General features: G+C 44.0%; 1 protein-coding gene and 1 long non-coding RNA gene across 15 annotated transcripts in view; one reads left to right on the forward strand and one right to left on the reverse strand.

Moving 5' to 3' along the window:
* LOC308058482 overlaps positions 1-20,231 on the reverse strand; it is a 101,171-nt gene that overhangs the window by 37,965 nt on the left and 42,975 nt on the right. The window lies entirely within an intron of this gene.
* The window catches only part of CASK (calcium/calmodulin dependent serine protein kinase), a 227,935-nt gene continuing 225,057 nt past the window's right edge, over positions 17,354-20,231 (forward strand). For 2 of the 12 annotated variants that reach the window (XM_080374285.1, XM_080374286.1), the window contains exon 1: positions 17,358-20,198. In XM_080374285.1, the coding sequence (XP_080230411.1) occupies positions 20,140-20,198 (59 nt within the window). In that variant the 5' untranslated portion in view covers positions 17,358-20,139. Of the gene's footprint in view, positions 20,199-20,231 lie in introns of all 12 variants that reach the window. The other 10 variants (XM_080374294.1, XM_080374297.1, XM_080374290.1 and 7 more) reach the window with 9 other exon arrangements.

A 20,231-nucleotide genomic window follows, 5' to 3' on the forward strand; every position in this document is an offset into this window, starting at 1 on the left:
CCCAGAAACAGTGGACTTGGGAACCTGAACCTCCAGAATCCTTACCAAACCAGCGGGATCTCTAGGAGGAGAGCACCTGAAGTCAGCCCAGCCAGACAAACAGGAGATCCTCCCCCAGTCTACCAGAGAAGGGTTAAAGTGGCTCCTTTAAACTTGCTGAACCTGACTTAATCAGAGCAGGTGAGACTCAACTTCTAATCAGTCTGTCATAAAAAACACTTTGTGGCATCATTTCAGAAGCTCTTCTGTGAGAGGAGAGGACAGGTAAAGGGAGAGGTAAGGGGGCACAGAATGGCACATGCACCACAGCCCTGAAGAGGCTGGAAGGTCCTCACTGCATCCTCACATCCAAGTGACTGTCTAATCATCGTGGTCTGTGACCTCCTGCTCATGGCATTTGTCTCTGGCACTGCTAGCTAGCTGAACTGAACCACAACAATCATCTAAGCTAAACTGTAGGTAGAGAGGTAATTGCACACAGCCTGCTGCCACCCTAAAAAAACCCATATACTGTAAGCTGGAGTGTTTCCAGGGCCCCAGGCAGTGTCTCACTGACAATATTTCTTATGTTTAGAAACCACTCTCCTTCCAATAGCCAAGTTAAAATTATGTATATTACTCTTACAGCTTTCACTCTGTGACTTTTTAATGACTCAGCTGTTAAAATCTACAGACTTTAAATGCAACAAAGGTACAGCTTAAAAAAAAAAATAAAAAACTCCCAAAGCCCTACTATTGGTAGGTGGTAATGGCTGAGTTAAAAGGGGTGATATTTCTCAGAAAGGACTGCTCAAAGGGAAACTGGGAAAGTCTGGAAAGCCAAACTGTCCATTAAAGAGAAGGTCCCAGCAGTGGAAGTCAGGTGTGGTGAGACAGACAGTCAGGCAGAGTGAGGTTCATGCAGACTGTGAGATAAACTGAACAGAGAGAGGGGGGATCAGAAGTAGGCATGAGAAGAATGTAAGAAATGAGTTAAAGATCAGAATCAGCCATGCAGAATAATATGTGAATATTCTATAGAAAAGATTTTAAAGTTTAAAGGTGTACCTTTGATCAGGACTGATACGCACAGAAAGCCATAGACCCTGAGATTAAGAGAAAAGCATTTTTATTTATAGGTTCAAGTACAGAATAAAGCTATACGTTTTTGGACCAAAGAGAGGACAAAGAAAGCCTAGGAGTACTAAAAACCTGAAATTAAACTCTGAAAGGCTGTAAGTATTGGTTTTAAAATACAGAACTAAAAAAAGGCTCAATATAAATGTAAGCCTTGTTTCCATAACAGAAGACTAAGCTCTTGGATTAGAATCCCTTCATATTTAAGGAGCTAGGCTGTGAACATCCTACTATAAGGACTCTCACCAACTTAAGCCCAACCAACATCAGGTATCTAGAGCAAGCACTATTAACCTGTGATAGAAGATGAAGATGTTTCTAAATAAGCTGTAATGCCTGAGGAGGTTCAGGATGACACTTTTATGCCTCTAGAGATGCTGTGGAAATAGCTAACTGGGCTTTTGGCAGAGGTAGAGCGCACCTATCCCAATGCAGCTTCATACTATAAAGCAGCAAATGGCTGAGCAGAATCATGCCCATGTCTTCTCCTTTGCCCAACTTCTCTCACTTTCCTCACCCCGATGGAGTGTGAGCAAACTCCACTGTCTTTGGAGCGCAGAGGTGGAACATGATCAGCTCTGGCAGGAGAGCAGCGGGATCCCAATCCAGCTGCTGAGGTGCAGCTGTTTGCTACACCTGAGCACTCCTGTCCGGGAAGCTGTAACACTGGGACAACCTCAGCAAAAGCCCCTTCCTACTGGATAATGCAGCAGAAGATAGGAACCAGTAGCTGTTTTTCAGTGAAGAAAAAAGAATGGATATAAATGTGGACTGAAGAGCTACAGCAACCTACTCAAACCAACTCTTCAAATGCTAGCTGATCTGTTTTAAACACAAAACTCAATACTATTCCTCAGTATGAGAAAAACAGACTCCAGCGCAGAGCAAGGTCTCTAACAAGCTTTGCTCTCCGTGGTCCATGTGTGACCCTGTTGTGCTGAAACCGAACCCTTTCACAGGGGCAAGGTCACTACTTTTAACACAGTGTTTAAATAATATGGTTGGGTATGGGAGGAAGGTTTCTACAACACCCAGATTAGGAAACCCGTGGTGATTTATACCCAGTTACACCGAGCTAGAGGCAGCCCAAGCAAATGGTGGTTCCCAGCTTGTAGCCGGAGCAGCCACTTCTGCGTGATGGTGTAACCGCAGGTGCTGCTGCACATGACCAAGAGGACTCCACACGTCACCACACAGTTCCCCTTAGTTTGCATTCTGCCTGCCCAGCACCCATGATGTGAATCTCTTTCTGAAGGGAACACATGCTAAGAAAGGTTTTCAAACCAAACCATGTAATTGATGTCCTCCCATGGTCTCGACTTCTTAATTTTTGCCTCCACTCCAATTAGATCAAAAAGTGAAAGCTGGAGATTTATGGCCTTTATATCACATTGCATCGAGCCCATCAATTTTTGTTAATTTGTCAATTGACAAGACACAGCACAAGAGACTTCTTACTCGGTGGACATCCACACTATCGGGGAAATGGAAAAGACATTAACTCAGCAGTGTAAGACGACAAGACTATGAGCATGGACACATCTTAGGCATTTTCTTTTTTCTTCTCCAGGATGGAAGACACAGCTATTAAAGCGGATGTGAACAAAACAAAGATGGAGACAGGAGTCTCTGTGGTTCTGTGGGATAACCTGTCATTCTGCAAATTATTGTTTAGTTTAAACGGAAATATTTCTGACCTCTGGTTTGTTCAGATAGCTACAGCCATGGCTGTGGTGCAACAGCAGAACCACTTTGTTCTGATGTTTATATGGCAAAGGATTTCTGGTTATTAGTAAATTGGTCAAAGCTGTATTTCCTTTCTTTTATGAAGTACTTTACTGAGGCAGATTTACTTTGGTGTAAAAGATGGGCAGGTGGCAGGGATATATAGATCATGTGCTCTTCAACACTGACAAAGGAACTCCTCCATGCCTATACATTGTCTGTCTCCTGCTAAGACTAACTATAAAAGCTCTCATTATAAACTGAAATATCTAAATGTAACGATAAACATACTGCCTGAAGTAATTATTATGCTCAATTTTATATACCGCCTATGAAAATAAATTTCCTAATTAAAAAAACCAAAGCATCTGATTGTCCAAAACATGAAAGTGACACAATCTGCTGGTTTTTTTCTGTTGTTCATATTGATTCCTCTAATTAGCACCTTTGACTTCCAAATGGGTAGACTAAATGACACCACCTAATCTAGGATCAAGTCAGCAGCTGTTGATAGTTCCAGATGCTTCAGATGAAGAAGACAAAATGGTCCTCTTTATGCAAAGATGAAATATCCAGTCTGTTCCCTTATTTTAATGTTTGTTTTTAAGTCCCTGAATTATGAACATTTTTACTATCCTTCCGCTTCAGTTCTATGCATACTGTAGTATGTTCTAATTGAGGACATAAAAATTTTTTAACTTCCTTCATCTAGTTCTGCTCCTGGCCTCAGGATTATAGTCTGGTATTGCATCCATTGCTATCCATTATCCATTCTGTCTTTATTTAAATATGGTAAGTTTTATCTTTTCTATTTGACATTTGGATTGATTGAACATCTCCTTGCTCATGTATTATAATTAAAAACACAAAAACATGAAATATCTTCCATTAACTACTTTTCATGTGCACTTCTACAGTTACCCGTTCACTTATCTAGATAATCCTGATTTCAAGTTTATATACAATTTTTCTGTGTCATTCTTTCCAGCTGCTTCCAATACTCTTCCTTTCTGCTGCTCATTCTTTACGTGATAACCAGAACCGAAATGTTCCAAATAAACATGCCACAGATTTATTTAGCATATAAATCCATACCTTCTTCCATGCCGCTCCTAGTTTTGTACTGAAAGTTTCACTCAAAACTTTCTTTTTTACAGGTTGCCATTAACTCCGAGCTCTGACATCTGTATAAGCAGCTCAGGCAATTCTTCCAAAATGCAATACCCACATTAATTTTCATCTGATGCTCGGTGACCTAGCTTAGCTACCTCCGTAGTGCTCTTTGGTCTTCTCTTGTTTTAATTATCCCAAACAATTTTGTCATATTGCAAACGTTGCCACCTCACTGATCACTCTTTTACATACTATGAATTATATTAATCACTGAGTACTGGTACTCAGCCTCAGGCCATTCCACCACCTCTATTGACATTTCTCTATCTGTCTCACCATGTATCTGTAACAACTTTCTCTTTCCCCACAACAATTAGCTTTTTTCACAGCTTCCTACAAAGAATTTTTCAGACATAAAATACTTTTTATTCATTTCTGTAGAAAATCTTGCATTTTCTTTGACAGAAAAATGTTTGTTCCTACCATGTTACATCCACTTAGGTGTCTTGTACCTATTCATAATTGTTTAATCCAATTTACCCAGCAGTTAAGCAAAGCTCACAAGGGCTGTAATCACAAGATTGTCCAGAGCACTTACAATCTGTTCAGCTGTCTAATACCTTTGCAGTGTTTCATTTCCCATTTGTGCTGTACCTTCCTGGAATAAAAGCCAGCCCGGTGATGCAGGCAGAAGGCTCGGAGTCAACACTGGATTCTTGCTCCGGCTCTGCCAGCTACTGGCAGTGTAACCTTAAGTAAGTTTTCTGACCTTTCTGCATCTCCTTCCTTTCTCCAATGCACATGGTGCTTAAAAATCACAGGACTAGATTTGACAGGTCTCTGTGTTTGTCTTAGTGCTGATTTCTGGGGGCTTGTTATTCTAATACTCCATCAGAGTATTAGAATTCAGGGTACATGAGCACAGAGCAAGCAGGGTGCCCTGCTTCTCTGTACATCTCCGAATGCTCCGCAAGGACCTCCCTTCTGGATGGGACAGGGAATACTGTGGGCACCGAGCGGCAGCTGGCTCCGCAGGGCCAGACAGCGGGACCTCGGACCACCCGCCTGCGTGAGCAGACACATCTGGAAAAGCTACACATGAATTTTTTATGAAGCTTGATCATTAATGTTTTGTAAAATGCTTGGAGATCCTTGGTAGGAAAATTTTACCACCTGCTAAGTATTAGCCGCCTTATAAATATTTCCAAGCAGGGCACAGTTGCCAAACATTTCAGTTCAAGTTTAACTGTTCTAATGCTGGGCTGGGGGCAATTTTCATGACAACCCAAATATTCTTGCTGAACAAATATTTTACACTGGTCATTCTTCTTGCCTCTGTCTCAACGGTCCCCAGTGTTTCCTGCCCTAACCTGTCCTTTAAATGGTCACTGTAAACATGGATATAAACACTTTTTGTCAAATGTGTATCTTCTTTCTCAAAGCCAGTCTATACAGTCTTAGTATTAATGCACTGGTGTGCTGCAGATATTAGTTTCAAGGTCTTAACATACATAACATAATTAGAGAATCTGAATAATTTGTTCCAGTGCTTTCATTTTAACACTGTATTGGCTTTCATCTTCATGAAGTATTGCATAGGACCCTAACTGCAGAAAGTCTGAGATAAATTACACCACTCGAATTTTGAATTTATTTACTCAGTCAGTAGCTTGTAGCAAAGTTCATAGCAGTAATTCTATTGGGTAAATTATGGTTGTAACTTTTTGGCAGCTTCATGTAAAATATTAGTAGCTGACATCAAAATTAGTGAAGCAATTTAGTCCCATTCAAAATGATGCAAGACCAATATGCAAATGGAAGACAGAGAGCTTTAGAAACGTAGAACTATGACTACTTGAATACATATGTATTTAAATGTGTATTTAAATAAACACATCACAGAGACAGCAGTTAATGCCAGTTGGTCCTCCTACAGTGTAGGCTGGCTTTGATCTCCATGTTCCACATATTTCTTTCCTTATTTCAGCAGAACTCCTGACTATCTCTCTGCCAAAGCACCACCTATATGGCTGACTTCAGAGTAAAGTTTTTCTTTTCTTTTCCACATGCTGGTACTTGAATCAGAAAATATTATTCTGATTTTGCACTATATTTGTGTAGGACATGATTTTTTCCTATCTCAGTATGCTGTGTTAAAGACAGGAGTAAAATTGTTTGATAGTTCATGCTGAATTCCTGGCAACAACCTGTCATACTGCAGAGAAGATCCCGCTTGGGTCACTTTTCACTTAGCATCTCTCCCATAAGCATACTAAGATGACGTGAGTTAAAATTCCTAGAATTGCATTTGGGAGTAATGTTTTTCTTCATGTTGTATGTCCAGCCCACATGACCTGAAGATCAACTCTAAAGTCTGTGTGTTCCGCCGCAAGAAGCAGCAGCAAAGAAATAACTGTCCAGGGCACGCTATGTGCTGAATTTAGTGGGGGATTCCTCAGTTACTATTCTCCTGCATTATCTCCCCCTTGGAGGGAGGTCTTTTTACTGCAGTGGCTGAAAAAGAGCCAGGCATGCTTTCAGAGAGTACTTAAGTTTGGTATCACCATAAAGAAGGCCGATTCAGTTAAACAGACAAAACAAAGTTTTCAGATACTTAAACATGCACTTAACCTTACATACGAGAGATCTCAAGTTTAAGGGACAGATTATACACGTGATCTTTCAGTGTGCTGCAGGATTGAACCTCAGGGATTTAAGACTGTGTGGGAACAAGGCTTTTTCTATACTGTTTCTCCTTCTAAAAATGTTTTCCAAAACATTTTGCCTACCTATTGAAGAATGACAAAGGTGCTTAAAATTGACCTTGAGTCAAACAAAGAGAAAAAAGATTTAATTTTTAGTCAAGAACTAAGTTTAATCAATTCTTTTCATAAGATTAATTTAATAGAGTCTCATGAGCAATCATCTGCTATATTTAGGGCTACTGTGTCATTTGTATGACATGAAAAATCAAAGCATAAGGAGGAAAAGGTAAAATGAAAAGTCAGGCAAATGCATAATGTAGTATCCAAGAAACAGAGCAAATGATGTTACCAGCCTCTTATTTGAAGTGAGAGGTTAAACCTAAAAGAAAACAAAAAGCAGAAGTTCTTTTGAAAATCTTAACTTTTGATTTCAAGTGTAATTCTAGTAAAACAAGGGTACAGGTCTGCCGAGGGCAACAGGACTGCTGAGACCTGTGACATTTTCACATCGAAAATGGAATCCCTGTAGTAATTTTTAATTACAATTAAACGGCCAGCATTTTTTGCCTACTCACAGCAAATTATTTCTGTAAACATTTTCGGCATTGGGGAGCATGTTTCAGAGATGAGTGATAGTTACAAGTACCATCCATAGACTCCAAAGTACAAGACCTGAGAACGTTTTCTGCACCACAGTAGCTGTTAGCTGACAGTATCAGCTACAAGGCTGGCCAGTGCGGGGAACCGCAGCTTTCCAGAGCTCTGGGAAAAGCCAGGAGCTAGTGCAGAGAGCAGGCTAAGCCATGGCGGGCAGTGAAATATCAGACAGGGAATGAACCAGACCTCACTCAAATGCCTTGGCTCTGTATGCTTACAGAACAAAGCCTGGGACCAAAAATAAAACGAACTTAGGGTATAACTTCACTGAAGACTGCAACGGACAGCACAGATATCTGAGCCAAATCTAAATTAGTGAGCTTTCAGAAGAGCAAATTAACCTGTGCAGAGCTTTGTGCTGTCTAGCGTGCTAAACTATGCAACTAGTTTAGCATATGAGCACACTCTCAGAAATTTAGTCATAGCTGCTTTAGCTTATAAGGTTTAAACGAAGGCATATAATCTTGCAGCTGGGACGTGCCGGATGCTTAGGGACCAATAGACATCCATTCAAGTTGTAGCAGTCATGGCAGAAGTTCATGTGTTCAGTCAAAATGAGCTGGGTAGCTTCAGCAATTTAAATAGTAAGTCTTCATTAATCCAGCTCATTTTCTAGAATGGTTTAGGAAATGATCACACCAGGGAGGTTGATGTTATCATTAGTATACCTAGCCTGACAGACAAGAAAGGGTTTAAAGATTCCTTGGAGAGGAAAATGTTGTAGGCAAATTTGTGCCTGATGGAGCTGCCAGAACCAGCTCTCCAAGCCTGCCGCTCTACAAAACAGAGGACATGGCTAAGCACTTGAGAAATGAGCGCCACCACTAGTGACAAAGCTTCTGAGAAACTGAAGGCATTAGAGAATCTTGTAAAAGTAATGACAACACCAAGTTTTCTCCCACCTGGTCTGAGAATGGCAGTGGCATGAGTCCTCTTTGAGCTGCGTGGCAGTGGCATGCGTGTCCCAAGTGTCAACAAAATGCCAGTGCGCTCAGAAGGGGAGGGAAGCAATGCTACAAAGGTTCATGTTCTCATTCCCCAGAGTTCAGGTTTAGCTGAAAATGACCTGGGAAACAGTACTTTAAAGAGGGATATTCAGCTACAGATACAGGATTTGCAAGTTGAATGTAAACCTAGGAAAGCTTTGGTGGTTGGTGGCATGCTCTCCTGTTTAACAGTAGGGCCATGGCTCAAAGTCCAGAGGCAGATTTTACATGAATCAGGCAGATAAAAAGCAACTGTAAAACCAGAATACAGACTTTGATTGCCAAAACTGCTCTTACAAACAAGTTTCTTACAAAATGCAATCAAAATTATTTATATACCATGCCCAGCACATCACACTGTGTCTACTGATAATCTTTGTCACACTAGAGTTGGGGGAAGCTCTTAGGGACAGATGGATACTTAAAAGACACTGGTGTGGTCATTTTTAAGATGTTACTGAAAAATGGTAAAACGGATAGAGGAATCTCATTTAGAGATTGAAAACTCTTAAGAGGACGAGAGATTTGTCCTGATCCTAAACAAACGATCCCATTAAGGAAGTGGTAAGACTTGTCACATGGCACAGCAAGTACTTGTTCCCAATGCAAAGGAGAAACAAACTTGCATGTCCTGGCTGGAAAGGAAAATACAGAGTCAGCAATCCCTTACTCCTAGATATGTATTTAGAGTATTCTCATTTTCCTGAGATAGTGTTGCTAGAAAACATAACAGCTTGGAAATATGATATCCCAAATTTGATTCGATATGCTAGGCCCGGTATACCTGTTATAGTAATGTCTGACATTTATCAGGTTCATGTTTAGCCATTCTGCTACGAAATATATGTTTAGTCATTTAACCATACCCTCCATTACCTGCAGCCTCGGAAGGTTAGCAGAAAATATGTTAAAGAATATACAGGAACGGATGCCGGTTCTGATTCACGCTTGGTACTGTTAAATAACAGAGCGGTACCAACGTAACGTGACTTGTTAGTGCTGACATTTTATTCAACAGAAGACTGAAAACAAGAGTGCCTGCTCTTGAGCACCTAGTAGGAACTCATGTCAAAGCCAGGGCAACCAGCAGATATCTGGGAAAAAAGACAGGGCAGGGGGAAGGTAAAAGGGAAACACCATCTGAGGTACTAGGAGCTGTCACCATTTTTGTAAAAAAGTGTGAGAATATCTATAATGAGAAGCAATGACTGCAAACAGCAATAATATCACAAGAAATATCCTGTGGTCAGAGACAAACTTGACATACCAGGTGGACATATACAGAGAAATAAGTGACACTTTCTCCAGAGGACAAGCACCAACACAGCCATTTTACCTGAGAAATTCTGACAGCCAACAGCTGCACCAGGTTGAGATGAATTAGTTTCAGGACCCAGCGCAACTGGAACTAACAGACTTGCTGCCATCTGACAGCAAGAGTATTGATACTCTGGGAGATTTTTCCAATTCCATGAATCAGTGCACAGTACCTCAGAGACTAATTGAACGTGTGCTTGTTCATTAAGTTAGATTAAGTTAGTATCTGAATTTCCTTATTATGTTAATGTTTAATTTCAGGATGCAGAGGGAAGTTGCTGAGAACCATGTCTTTAAGAGGTTCTGGCTTGAATCAGTTGTTAAATACAAGCTCCAAAGTGCATTGCTCTTGTTAAGGGCTCACGCTCTGAGTAAGGCAGATCCCTATCAAACTCCATGGTGCCAGCTGGTCGCAGGACAACCCAGACATACAGCGGAGACATCTCTTTAACTTCTGTGGAAGATGAAAGCCAGACCAGGAAAAAATAATATATTTCTCACTCCTTTTTTAAAAGCTAGCAATTTTTTCCTTTTCTTTTAGGGCACCCATTACTATATTAATGGAATAATTTAAAGCATCCCCTCTGAAAGATCAAAGGAAAAATCCTCCTACTTTTTATAAGGGAAACCTAGGAACTGTGCTGGAGCTACTCACTGCCTCCCCAGCATATCCAGAGTGATTTTGCCCCAGAAATGCCTCTGTCTGTTGACTGGCTGTAAATGAAGGCCAGACAACTAGCTCAGATGCAGTTACCTGTACCACTGTTACCTAAAGTTACGTGAGATGATTCATATTAGAAACTCACAAGATGAGAAAACAGAATAATGATCACTTGTCAAAATCTTGGTTTACCTGACTAGCTGGGCAGTGGCTGTAGTTGCTGTGCAGCAGAGGCAATAGTAGTGTGTTTCCCTCTATATATTCCATTCCTGGTGTGCATGCCCTTCACATTCTTGAGTTGACATGCTTCTGGAGAGGTACAGGTACAGGCCACATCTGCTTTGTGATTATCTTCATCCTTCCGACCCAAGGCACCAAAGGAGAGACAACACAACCCCATCAGGCGTCAGCGCTGGTAGTGAGTCACAGCTTTTCCACTCATGGTATGATCTACCTATCTATCTTCTGACAATGACTATAAGTAAGTACTTAGCAGTTAATTGTTAGATATCTATGCTATGTTAGAAGCTTTTTAGATAGCATCTCCTTTTTTCTGAAACAAGAAAATGCTTGATCCCTTTTTGCTCTTATTTGAAAGAATCTGTTATTTTGACTGAACTTGAGCCTCCAGTCTAAGAGCTGTCCTTTATCCAAAACTGTAATGACTGAGCAAAGGCACACCCAAAGCCTGTGGGTGTGGAGCATCTCATGGACACTATGGTATTTGTAACAATCTTCCTCATAGAGAACCCCAACAGCAAGGGAGACTGAGGGATTTGAATGACACGTAGTGACAGCATGATGAGGACACCAGTGTGTATTCCTGCTTTGGGCTGTCCTCAGAGATGCTCCTCTGTTCCTGTGCCTGTTACAGCACAGAGGTTTGAGTAGACAGTCAGAAACTGTCCCAGAATCCCGGAAGGGATGGCTTTAATTAGCCTAAACCCACTGCACTGGGTACTACAGAGTCTGAGTGACAGGCAACACAGCTATCTGTTTCATAGGCTGGGGAAGACAAGAGATGTTAAAGTAGATCCCCATCTCATCATCATCAGAGCCCTAATTTTCTTACCTTCATTCTAAAGAAGCCAATACATCCATCCAGAGCTCAGCTCTACAGCAACTAAAGCAGAACTTGGAATTCATCAAAAAGTGTTACATCTGTCTCTTTTCCTCACAGAAGACATAATTACTCCTAAAGCTTCATCCTCCTTAATTTACAGTAAAAATACAATCTTCAAAATTTAGTTCTGCTAGATGCTTTTGTGTTACTTGTGCTAAGGACATCACCAGCATCAGACAGAGCTTCTGACTAGGAGTGATCATCCATAAAATACATACTAAGTTAGAACAGGTATTCACAGTTCTTTAAAAAATGTTTAGATATATTTCCATGATCCTTGGTTTTCCTCTGCTTCTATGATAATATATGGATTTTACATTGCTGAAGGAGCAGAGTGATGCATTTGATGTTGCTGTACACCTGGAGCTGTGAGAAAACCGAGGGCGAAGTCTTGTATCCAGATAAGCACTGATGGCCAAAAAAACCTGAAGCTGAACATATTGGCCTCATGTATAAACAGTGAGCAAAGCATCACCAGGGATCACACTTTACTAGAAGATAACTAACAATTTGTTCACCTGTGTGTCAATCTCCTGTCCTAGCATCAGGATCCTCCTTCCACTTCTTCCCACCATCCGTTACATTCTCTATTGACATTGCAATAGTGAGAGCAAAATAGGGCAGCAGTCCTAAATAGTCTCACACATAGCACACAAATGCCTTTTCCCAAAGAAAAAAAGATTTTGCCTTTGTGGGGGTATTTTTTTCCTCCTAAATGAAAAGGCCCCAAGCTACTCATAAAAATCTCTGCTGAGATTTGGACCATGTGCAGCGAAGAGGTGATCATCAGGGGAGTGTGGCTCAAATTTCTTCAAAATAAGGGTGCTCTTGAGCCCATAAAGGAAGAGATCAAAGAAACGCTACATGCTGGGTTTAGAGAGAGCTATTACAGAACATAGTTTTGCTTTTTCTTTCTCTGCTGTCTCCAAACTTCACTTTCACGACAGCTTTTTAGCCTTAGCCAGAGTGTCAGGATTGGAGCACAATGCTGCCTGCAGTGGACGCTTCCTGGGACAAGAATGCCCATGGCCGGTCCCCTTGGGTGGCTGCCAGAGTGCTGCTGCCAACATAAGCCACAGGAAGAAAGGATATTTTTCTCCCAGTTTCTCCCTCTGTCAGACCTGAATAGAATTTCACGGGACACAGAAAAGCATACATCTTTGCCCTCTAGGACTTTTTGCCTGCTCAATTTCAATGATCTGTTGCAAACAATCTATGAATTGGATTTCTGCAAGCAAAAGATGTACAAGAAGCTTTCTCGATGGTAACTTGGCCAGGTCAAATCAGGAAGTCAATACCACCTCCTTCTATTGCAGATGGTTTTGTTCTTGAAGGATAAAAGAGCCTCAGAGTTGGGTATGAATAATCATACAATGTCAGCATAACACTTCAGAAAGGGAAAGCATAAGAAAGAGGGAGAAGGAAGTGGGAAGTAACTAAGTAGCCAGGCAGAGTGGTGTTTGCTCTCTTCTGTGAAGCTATACCCCATCTGAAAAGAAAGTAGGCTGAGAAAACCAGGAGGAAAGAAAAAAAAGCTGGATGACAAGGAGGAAGACTGAATACTTGGCAAATAATTATTTACAGAATTAGTGTTCTCTTCTGAAGTTATAAAATGTGGTAAGCTTGGCTTACCCTGAGGCTACAGTATAAGTGTAAACCCATAGCTGTGTCTTAGAAGTTTTCAGCTGTAAGCCTTGTGAGCTTTTGTATTGTGTTACTGCACATTAACAGAAATAGTGATCTGGGAAATGCAGTAAGAAAAAATAAGCATCTCAAACCTCATAAATAGGGTTTGGAAAATAAATTGGTGGCAGAATGAGGACAAAATAAAGGACAAAGTTGAGAATGAAAAATGAAACGCAGGATGCAACTGAAAGGCTGAAAATATAACAAATGCCCTAATGAGTCCACCTAGCCCTGCTTACCTAACAGAGGACAGCCTGCGATCAGTAACATGGCCCTCCTGGGTAAGGATATTCTTTGCATTCCAGGTATGCTGACTCTTGTGATTCCTCTGAATGTGGAGAAGCTGACTGCATAATTTGTAGTGAAAGACTGAATTTACACCTTCAAAAATGAAAACAGAGCAATGCCAGGAGATAAAAAATGCATGAAAGCCTAGCCACTATCTGCAGTCAGTTCTCCTTCCACTTCCCCAGCATCTACAGTTGTACTAGGAATGCTCCATGGCACACCCCTGTCTACCCCTTCCAGTATTGGTTTATAATGATGTGTCATCCCCGAAATGGTCTAATTCCTTTTTGAACCCACTGATACTATTGGTGTCCACCACCTCCTGTGACAGCAAGTTCTCAAAGTTCACTATCCAGTGTGTGTGTAAATTTTTTGGAAAAAGTACTTTCATGTACCTGTCCCAAACTACCTTTCAACTTGTTTTACTGAGCATCCCTTAGTTTTAGCATTGCAGGATTTAGTGAACAGCAGGTTCTGCTTTCACCTTATCAACCACCTTCAAGAATTTGTAAACCTTGACCATATCCTGCCTCAGGTGTCTCCTCTGCAAATTGATGAGTCCCAGTCTTTTGCCCTCTCCCGGCAAGGCAGATGGCTCATCCTTGGTTTCTTTTTGTTGCCCTTGTCTCTGTTGCTTTGCAAACTCCTCTGTGTCATTCTGGAGACAGGGAGGCCTGAAACATCCCAGCTCTCCACCTGTGCGTGCACCAGAGCTTTATGTGGAGGCAAAATGACATCTTGTTTTCATGCCTGTCCTGATATGCCCAGCATTTTATTGGCTCCTTTTGACCGTCACTGCGCCCTGCAGCAACAGCTTCAAAGAACTGCCAGGGTGAGTCTGAAGGTTCTTTCCAGAACTGCAACTGCGAGTTCCAAGTTCAGCATCATGCAGGGATGGTGTCTATGAGGATTTCCTCTAGATGCAGTATTTCTTGCCGTTCATCTACACCAAACCTCCTCTGGGCACTTACTCCTCTTTGTGGGGCCCTTCTGGAGTTCCTATTAGGGTGGCACCTACCTACTCAAAAGAACTTAATACATTCCTACAAGAGATAGCAAGACGGTTGGAAATGCCCAAATAAAGAAGAAATATGAAAGGAAAATATAAATGGGTTTTGAGGGTTTCTTGTTGTTTCACTGCTAGTACATAACATTTTTATGTTGTCCTTATGCTGTGATTTTTAATTATTTTTTTGTATATAGGCGCATGACTGTAGCATATGGTTGCAAATTTCTGTTTAGGATAATGATGGAAAGATAACCAGAAGTTTGAGTTGTTTTTATTACCTGGTTTTATCCCCTCTATGTCTTGTAAGATCTTTTTAATTTAAAAAATTTCAATAAAAGCATCATGGAGAGATTTCCTCCACAGTTCCTATTATTTAATCCATACCCATCAACACAGAAAAGCTGCAACTGGGGAGAACAGAAATAAGCATCTCCAGTAATCCAATCAAGATTGTTCACAAATACACAGTACACAAGGAAAGGAAAAATAACCAGAATGGCAAGGAATAGCTAAAAAAGCAATTCCATTCAGTACGGGTTTGTGTACTTTTTTAAGTTTTGCCCTTTCTATTGATGTTGCCAGCTATTCCTACCTGGGACTGCTTCACCTTTGGAAAACGATTTTGAAAGGCGACCGTGAGCTTCTTTGGCAGTGTCAGACAAGCTACCTATCTTCAGTAGTGGTACTGTAATCTGTGTTTAAATATGACTATGGTCTAATTACAGATGAGGAACATGACTCTTTCAGTTACCATTCCTTGACCAAGACCTGGCTGATTCCTTGACCTGGCACTTCTCCCAGCTGGGTGGCTGGGTCAGTATGGGCTGAGTGTCTGGCAAAGGGCATGTGGTCACCATGTCTGAAGGGCAGTAAAAAAGAATTCCTCATTCAAAAGAGGCAGCTCTTGGTTGCCTGAGGAAATAATATTTATGCTTTGCCATGTTCACATATACATACAAGCCTGTATCTTTCCCAGCAACTTTTGAACCTGGGGGCCAATTTCAACAGAATTAGATGGGAGCAAGGTACGGATCCCAGAGATAAACTCCAACTGTCCTTTGAAGATAGGGGTCTGCAGAAAAGAGCCCTGATAGTGTCTTCAGTGAGGAAGGGTGGCAGTGAAAGTCCACTTCTCACTGAATAATAGAGAACAGACACCACAGAGGAACTTAAAAAAAAACTCCAATAAGGGGAAAAATGAAGCTGGGGATTTATCTTCCTAGAGAAACATCATTCACCTGTTAAGACACGCATTCACATTCATGGGAAACCTGCCCTCTTAATTACGGTGTGGCGTGACTTGTGCAGTGTGCTACACCTGAGCTCTGCAGCTGCAGAATGTCCTGCCACACAGCAGATTTCCAAGCTGGTGTAATTATACAGCCTTATTCAGGGTTGGCTGATAGCTTTTTGGAGTTCTTTTGATCAACATTTTTTTACAAGGATTGACAATGTCTCTGCCTGTCGTAATCAAAACATTGTCTCTTTTCATTGCAACCAAAATACACTTCTGTTGCCCAAAATGCGAACTATTTTCAATTCATAGAATTTGCACACCTAAAAATATGGCAGTTTGTCAGAAATCTGGTAGGCCTCCCATATTCTCTCCTATGAAGTACTAACAGTATCATACTCATATTCAGTCTCAGTATCATCCTCAAACTTTGTAAGAGGGAGTGAATTAATACCCAGGGGTCCCTGTTATACTCAGAATCTGAGGCACAGAATTTGGCGCTTCCTACATCTTTTGGATTACAGAACCCTGTCAAGCTGTTAGAATTTCTTGTTCATCATCATGTATCTTTTATAGCTCACTTTTAAATTAAAACGCTACAGAGGCTGTTTGGATGTAACTGATAACTATGGTTCTATAAACAACCTTTGAACAGCTGACATGCCCTGTGGCTCACCAACAGTGTGCAGATTGTAGATGCACACCCTGCCAAATAACCCTGTAAAATTTTAAGAAATGCTTCTTCTAGTGCCCAAGCCCACTCTCAGCTATTTTTTAGGACTCTAAAACAAACTTTTGAATCAAACAACAATAGTGGTTTGCCTAAAAATAGACCACCTTGGCCTGGCAATTCAGAATCTCACAGACAGGCAGCTCAAACGTGTGCAGTGGTTTGGGGAAGGTTACTAGGGATTGTAAAGTATTTCCTTCCTGTGAACAATCCGTGTCCTTTTCTTGCTATTTCCCTACAAAGAAGTCCTCCTCCCAGCCCTGAAACGACTGATGCCCTGAACTGTTTTCAGACCATTACTTTTGCCAGTAAATCATTCCAAGTCTCAAGGGTAAAGTTTCTTCTGCTTGTATGTCAAACATTATTGTTACATACTTTTTAATAAGCTGTTGGATGTGCCTATTTCAGAATTTAACCTTACACTTCTAAATTAAACCCAGAATCTATAAGGAAATGCACTGGATACAAGGGTGAAAATCAAGAATGCCTGCCTGTGAAAGGGAATGATTGCTTTCAAACTGGGGGCTGAAAGTCATGATCACAAACATAATTGTTTATGCATTGCTTGGATGGTCATACTATTTGGGTATTGGATGTTGGCAAATTAATGCTCGTATTTTCTCCAGCCCATTCAATCTGAAACAGTTACAGCATAGTTCTCATTTGTTCTATTTGTTCTAGTAATTGCTGATGTAGTGGTATCCTCACTGGTTTTGCTGGTTCAGTACAGAACTTTTTACGATACAGATCTGCACACAAATCCTAGTTCAGACAGATTCTTCTCATGCAACTCAACCTTAGGTAGCACCAGTTTTCACTCCCCTCCTGCACTCCATGTGGACAACTGCCATGTTTGTAGGCTTTGATAGATTTGCCTTGCTTCTTGGCAGCCTAAGCAATGAATGCTACAGCTGCTCTAAAGAGTGTGTCGTCTTTGCTCCAGAATGGGGGGGGGGGAGGAAAAAAAAATAAACCTAGAAGCTCAGCCCACCAGATAAAAAAGTAGCCACTACCCTCCTTCGATGCTAGGGAACAAACTGCCTCTTCTAGTAAAAGTCCATTTTTGTTCAGTGATTTCCAAGAATCTACCTTCCCACAACAACTCCAGCTCTTCAACCTGTGCTTCTGAGATCCCATCCATTAGCAGAAAACCATATTTATGTGCTGTGTCATCCCGAAATGGACCTAACTGCCCTCCAAAGTTCTTAAAGGGTTTGTTCTATTACAATATTTTGGCCCAAAGCGCCCCAGGTATTATGCTTGGTATTCCTTGTTTTCAGTTTGATCTGTCACATCCAGGTGATGTGGGCTGGTGTGACTTTGAGCCCACGGCAACCAGAGGAAGGCGAGACCTTGGTCAAGTAATGCTGCTAGAATGGCAAAAGCATTTGCCTCAGCTCAAGTAAGGATCCTTCATGAGTATTCTTCTTCCTTGTGCATTTTCGTATTGTTTTGTTAAGTCTAATGATGGCTGTGCATATAGTCGGATGGCAATTCCAGCTCAAAACATAAACAAACATTCACCCATATTCTAAAACTTACTACTGTAAGGGCTGTGCAGTACTCAGCCTGCTGGCCCCGCAAAAGGAAAAAATGGTTGCGCACATGTTTAGTTGTGTGAAATATAGTGAACAACCTAAATATACTGGGGTTTTTGTTTGCAATCTGAAAATAGCACATGGTGTCTTAATAATTTTTAAAGGTTTGTATGGCACAGAGCACAGCCTCATGAGAACGTTGCTCACCTTATAGACTACCATTGTGCATGAGATAGATGTAATTACTTTTGCTGCTTTTCTCAATTTATTGTTTTCTTTTGAATTCTTCTGGGGACAGGAACAAGACGCTCTTGGTAAACTGTTACCAGCTCTGCATTTTAAAGCTAACCTCTAAACCATTTAATCAGATAATTCTGCTTCAACAGTTTTTTTGTCTGTGTGGGGAACAACTGTACAATTACCTTTGTTAATGAGTTTTAAGAAGCTGCATGTGTGCTAAAGTACTTTGGCAAAAATAAATGCTTTGCAAAAACTGCAACAGTTCCTAATTCCTTCAGAAGAGCTTTGTTTGCTTTCTCCTACAAACCATCTAATTCAAAACTTGGAAGCATGCACGTGCAGCTTACATGTATCTTTTGCACGTAATTTTCTGTGCAGCGCCTTAAAAGTCATGGAACACATTATATCAGGTAAATCCTCAGTGTTACAAAATTCACCTGACATCACTGGTTTTAGGTAGCTATTAAGAAAAACGACAGCCACCAGTTACTTGCCAATTGGAGGAGTGTACGTGAGGGTACTCCCAAAAGGTTCTTTAAGCCGCTAGTTCCAGGGCTAGTAAGATGACTGTTTTCCTAGCAAGAGAGGGTTCGAATCGCGCTCCAGAAAAACCCGACAGCTTCTAGGAAACGAAATAAAAGCATGCACTTTGACCGCCCCCAACGAACTCTGCAAGGCCAGTTTTGCACGGCGGATCTTTATTGCTACAGGCGAGTCCGCGGGACGGAGCGGGGCCGCCCGTCGCTGCAGACCACCCGTGCGCGCCGCCGAAGCGCCGCACTCCTGCCCCGGGCAGCGCCGCGCCCCCGCCCGCACCTGCCGGCGCCGCCCGGCCCCCGCTCCAGCACCACGCTCCCCCGCGGCCGGGCCGCCCGCCGCTCCTTCTGCCGCCGGCCCCGGGCGGGCCGCTGGCGCTCAGCGGGCCGGCGGCGGGGAGGAGAGCGCGGGCCGGCACCCGAGCCCCGCCCGGCCCCGCTCGCCGCCGCCGCTCCCCTCACGGGCCCTCACGCACCGCGGCCACCGGCACCGACAGCCGCCCCGCCGAGCCCCCTCCCTGCGCCATGACGTCATCCCAGCCCGCGCCTGCGCACACCGGCCCGACCACCCCCCAGGCCCCGACCCCCGAACGGGCGGTGGGCGTGGCCCCGCGCGCGATTCTGGCGGGGCGGGGGGAGGAGGTGGGGAGAAAGGGAGCGGAAGCGAACGCAGCCCCCCGCGTGCGTGCGTGCGTGCCGCGCCTGCTCGGCCTGCCGGCGCGCGCGGGCCCCGGCGCCTGCCTCCGCGCGCGCGCGCGCCGTGACGGCTTCGCGTGACGGCGGCTGGGGGCGCGCGCCCGCCCGCCCCTCCCGTACAGCGAGCGCCTATCGCGGCCGCCGCGCCGCCGCCTCCTCCTCGCGCCTGGGAGCGTAATCGGCGGCCGCGCCTGCGACTCCCCGCCCCTCCCCCTCCCACTATTATCCTCCCTCCCGGCGCGCGCCCCCTCCCCCCGCCCGCCCGCCCGGGAGCGCGCGGCCGCCGCTCGGCGAGGGAGCAAGACGGCGCTGCCGCCTGCCGCCGGCCCCTCTCCCCGCCGTGCCGCGCCGGTCCCCCATGGACCTCGCGCCGCCCCGCTAGCCGGAGCTGCCCGCCCGCCCGGTGCCGCCGGGGAGTAGCCGGCTGGGAGGGGGCGGGAGGGGGGTGGGGGGCGGAGGAAGGTGGGGTCGCGGAGTGTGTGACACGCGCGGGGAGCGGCGGCTGCGGCCCGCGGGAGGAGGAGCGGGGAGTCCCGGCGCGGCCGCGGGAGCCCCCGGGCGGGCGGGCGGGCGGCGGCGGCGCCCCAGGAAGGTGGCGGCGGCGGCGGCGGGAGCTGCCGTAGCGGCTGGGATTCACCGAGGTGGTGGCGGTCGGCGCTGACCGGCAGGGGAGCGCGCCGCGCGGCGGGGACCGTGCCCGCGGCCCCCCCTTCCGCCCTCCCTCCCGCCCCCCCTCCCCGGGGCCGCCGCCTCTCGGGCAGATCCCCCCCGCCCGGACCATGGCCGACGACGACGTGCTGTTCGAGGACGTGTACGAGCTCTGCGAGGTGATCGGCAAGTGAGTCCCGCGGGGAGCGGGCGGCGGGCAGTG

The sequence above is a fragment of the Falco punctatus genome (assembly GCF_963210335.1).
Source record: "Falco punctatus genome assembly, chromosome: 2".
Lineage (NCBI taxonomy): Eukaryota > Metazoa > Chordata > Aves > Falconiformes > Falconidae > Falco > Falco punctatus.